This window comes from Triticum aestivum, chromosome 3B, assembly GCF_018294505.1.
Source record: "Triticum aestivum cultivar Chinese Spring chromosome 3B, IWGSC CS RefSeq v2.1, whole genome shotgun sequence".
Taxonomy (NCBI): Eukaryota; Viridiplantae; Streptophyta; class Magnoliopsida; order Poales; family Poaceae; genus Triticum; species Triticum aestivum.
The window spans coordinates 816,121,256-816,124,931 of record NC_057801.1 but is presented as its reverse complement, the minus strand read 5'-3'; the positions used below and the strand labels follow the sequence as shown (position 1 = coordinate 816,124,931).

The window sequence follows — 3,676 nt, the reverse complement described above, 5'->3', positions numbered from 1 at the left end:
CAACAAGTTCATGGAAAGAGACTACACCAGGTTCGTCGAAACAAACTAGAACAAGCTCATTGAAACAAACTACAACAAGCTCACTTCTTCCTTCCTCTCTTCACGATATCTGCAAGTGTATGCTCCTCCTCTTCGCTAGCCTCATGCTCCTCCTCTTCGCTAGCCTCCTCCGCCTCTGCATCAATGTTGGACTTATATCTTTGCATTCCCGCAGGCATAAATTGATGAGGATACTCCGGACTATGGAATTGAGTGTTCCATGTCTTCTTTCTACCTTTCTTGCCCGGTGTCTTAGCTATGGCTTTGCCTTTTCTAGAGCGGGCATTGCCTTGTGTCGGTTGTGTAACCTGTGATGGTTGTGGAGCATCAACATCATACTCATGATCCTCTTGATGTGTTGCATCATACTCATGCTCATCATGATGTGTTGGCTCCTCTTGATGTGCTGGCTCCTCTTCATTGACCTCCTCCTCTATGTCCTCTTCGTTCTGGACATAACGTCGTTTATTAGCTCTGGCGGCGCGGCTACCTGGTGCATACACGTCACTGGACTTAGCACCATGGCAAGAAAGCATAGCTGCCATCTTATGGAACCGCTTCTTGAACTTCTGCGACAACACAAAAGATGCTATGATATGAGATCCAAATAACTAATCCACGAAAAAAACTTTTATAATATATTGCGACTAACCTCCATCGTGCTCCTAAGAGTCCTCTCAGATAATGCACCACCAGGTGGATGACTCAGTGCAACATTGGCATCGTTGACGCACAGAAGCAACTCTCTGCCCTGCAATTCATGAACACACCAAACTTATGTATTTGAAAGAAGACAACATGATGCAAGTATGTTAGAATAGGTCAAACAGACTACCATTTCGTCATGCATCGGTGCGTAGTCAACATGAGCCCCTCTGGTGTCTCTCACAGCCGTGTTGAAGGTATGATAACCTTCTGCAGTCTCCGGGTCTTCAGACACCAACTCCGACCACTCCTCGTGAGTCCAACCTGGCTTCAGCTTTAACCGGTAACGATCCGCATACCACACTTGATACTTCTGATATGCTGACTGATTGTGAGGTCTATTCTCTGATTGCACTAACGTATCTCTTTGATTCCAAATTTCTATCCACGCACGGTGTTTGTTTGCCCAATCCGATATATCTTGATTGTTCCTTCGATCGAACCTACAAATGATGCACGGGACAAAGCATTAGCAAACACTGACTTATTCAATGCTCTACTACATACTCAAGGCATGCTTGCTTACCGATGCAGAGATAGCATTTCCTCCTTGCTCTCCTCAATTGGAATACCTTGTCTTTTTCCAAATTGTCTTGCCACACGGTCTACAAAGTGCCACTCGACTGCGAAGAAGCATATCATTGGGCACCTCGCCCGCCAAAGATGGCTATCACGCGTGCACATCTCATTAAGATCAAAGTCACGATCTTCCACATAAGGCAACCAATGTACCTGCAAAACAAAGAGATACATTGTTAGCTACATACATAAGTTTCATTCTTGACTAAATTTTATCTCATCGAACTTCTCATAACCTGCTCAGCAGTCAAGGTGTCCAGCTCGTTCATATAGCACTTGTATCGCACATGCGAGCTTCCTGTGTACACTGTCACTTGTTCCCAATAGTAAGCAAGCGTAGGGCGCCGATATGGATCATCATCATGCAACCCGTCATGATTACCCCGTGGGTTTGCCATGAGGGGGTTCTTCAAATCGGGCCGTCCAACCGGGATCCGCTCCCACATCCACACGGATAGGCTCCAAACAAACCCAGACAATGAGGATGTACCTCCCTTCCTCCGACACGCCAAGTCAAGCTGCAATCAAACAAACATGTTAGATATGGAGGCGCATGACAAATGCAAAATAATTGGTTGCAAATATCTCTTACCTGACGATACAAGTATGCTAGTGCGGCCGAACCCCAGCTATACTGGGTATCCCAGTTATTAAGTGGCTCCAAGAACATCCAGAGGGCTGAGTTCCCGGTTGCATCTGAGAAGACTACCTTGGTTAGTACATACCAAAGATAGGCCCGCGCGTACTGCTGCACAACCACGTCATTGGCATCCTGAGGGCACGGGTTGGTGTTTCCTCTGACCAGTTTTAGCCAAGAATGCCTCACTTTCGCTGTATCGGCCTTGCCTTCCTGAGGGCCCTCGGGCTGAACGCCAATTAAATCGGCAGTCCGTTCTCGCCAATTACCCACGCTGACACGACCGGTAACAGCTTGTCCATTGATAGGAAGGCCGCTTATCATAGCCATGTCCTGTAGGGTCATCGTCATCTCCCCACATGGAAGGTGGAAGGAGTGAGTCTCCGGCCTCCAACGATCCACAAGTGCGGTCAGCGCCGCGTGGTTCACCGGCGGAGCGCGTCGCTTAAACTGCAACACGAATGGGAGAAGACCCAATCTCCGAATGTAAGGCTCATACCGCGGGTCGTAATCAAAGTCATCAGCGGAATGACCCCTCATGCGCATAGCAACTACAACCTGCAAATAAAGTGATGTTTTAATAATCAATACAAGAACACAAATGAGAAACAATGAAAATTGACCCAGTCTTGCTTCTTACCTGTCCATTTTCAATGGCACGAGCACGATGCTCCTTATCCCACTCATCCATTAATCCGTCATACCAAGGTCCATCACCATCCGCCATCCGACAAAAAAATTTCACAAACATCTATGAATACATGAACAATATCAAACAATTTCCTTCTCCAAGTTTATTCCATATGAAAACACCATTCTTCTCAAACATAACCACATCATTTCTTTCTTCTACATATGCAAACATATCATCTAGAGTACCAAATTTCACCATCAAATATATTTCATTATCATCATCCGCCATTCTATTGAACAAATCATGTCACACACAATAAGAAAATTTCATCATCTCTTTTGCATAAAATTTTTTGCCAACAATAGTATGCCAACAATAGGATTATCTACACATACACACATCATCTATCAAACCAAATATAGTATGCCAAAGTCTATTTTACATACACAAATCATATATTCATCACCCCTCTTAATTCAAAAAAAAATCCTATGGACAACATATACACAAAACCGAATTGATTTTACCTACATGTTCAACTACACATCATCTACTGCATACCTAATCATCTATCAACTACACAAAATTTTCTAAAAATAAGAAACCATCTACTCATCTAACATCACCTAGTGTTGAATAATGCATCCAACCAAAGAGGGGAAAACAAAAAAAAATTGGAGGGAATGGGGGAGAATACCTCAAAGAAGCTTGGGGGGGTCCGATCTGTGAGTTTGAGGGGTTGATGGAGTAGATCAAGGGGGTGGTGGTGGGAGGGAGAGAAGGGGCGAAGAACAGAGCCCTCTGTTCGTCGTGCGCCGCCAGGAGAAAGATGGGGATGGGTGGGCTGGCCCGCGCGGTTATCCACTTACCGGGGCCAGACGCCAGGGACCCTGGCGTCTGGCCCCTTTGCCACGTCAGCAGGTCAACGGGCAGGCGGGCAGTGCGGGCCAGGGGCCAGACGCCAGGGACCGTGGCGTCTGCTTCGTAACCCAGACGCCAGGGACCTTGGCGTCACCGAAAAAGGTCAGAAACGAAAAAAAAATTGGAACGAGGTTAAATCGGGATTTAGTTTGCCTTAAGGG

At 46.0% G+C, this 3,676-nt stretch overlaps 1 protein-coding gene across 1 annotated transcript; it reads right to left on the bottom strand.

Annotated features, from left to right (window-relative positions):
• Positions 1–1,236: 1,236 nt before the first annotated feature.
• Positions 1,237–2,687, bottom strand: LOC123067998 (serine/threonine-protein phosphatase 7 long form homolog). Its single transcript, XM_044490535.1, has 4 exons — positions 2,601–2,687; positions 1,916–2,518; positions 1,560–1,841; positions 1,237–1,476 (listed from the first exon to the last, which is right to left on the bottom strand). Exons 1-4 carry the CDS (start codon positions 2,685–2,687, stop codon positions 1,267–1,269), a joined length of 1,182 nt encoding a protein of 393 aa, XP_044346470.1. The 3' UTR covers positions 1,237–1,266.
• Positions 2,688–3,676: the final 989 nt, after the last annotated feature.

What these genes read in the sequence shown, in the direction of transcription:
- LOC123067998 (XM_044490535.1), bottom strand. Translation starts at nt 2,687, where the DNA reads ATGGCGGATGGTGATGGACCTTGGTATGACGGATTAATGGATGAGTGG. An exon ending in GTGCCATTGAAAATGGACAG is followed by an intron (nt 2,519 to 2,600) that starts GTAAGAAGCAAG and finishes CTTTATTTGCAG; the next exon opens with GTTGTAGTTGCTATGCGCAT. An exon ending in TAGCATACTTGTATCGTCAG is followed by an intron (nt 1,842 to 1,915) that starts GTAAGAGATATT and finishes GTTTGATTGCAG; the next exon opens with CTTGACTTGGCGTGTCGGAG.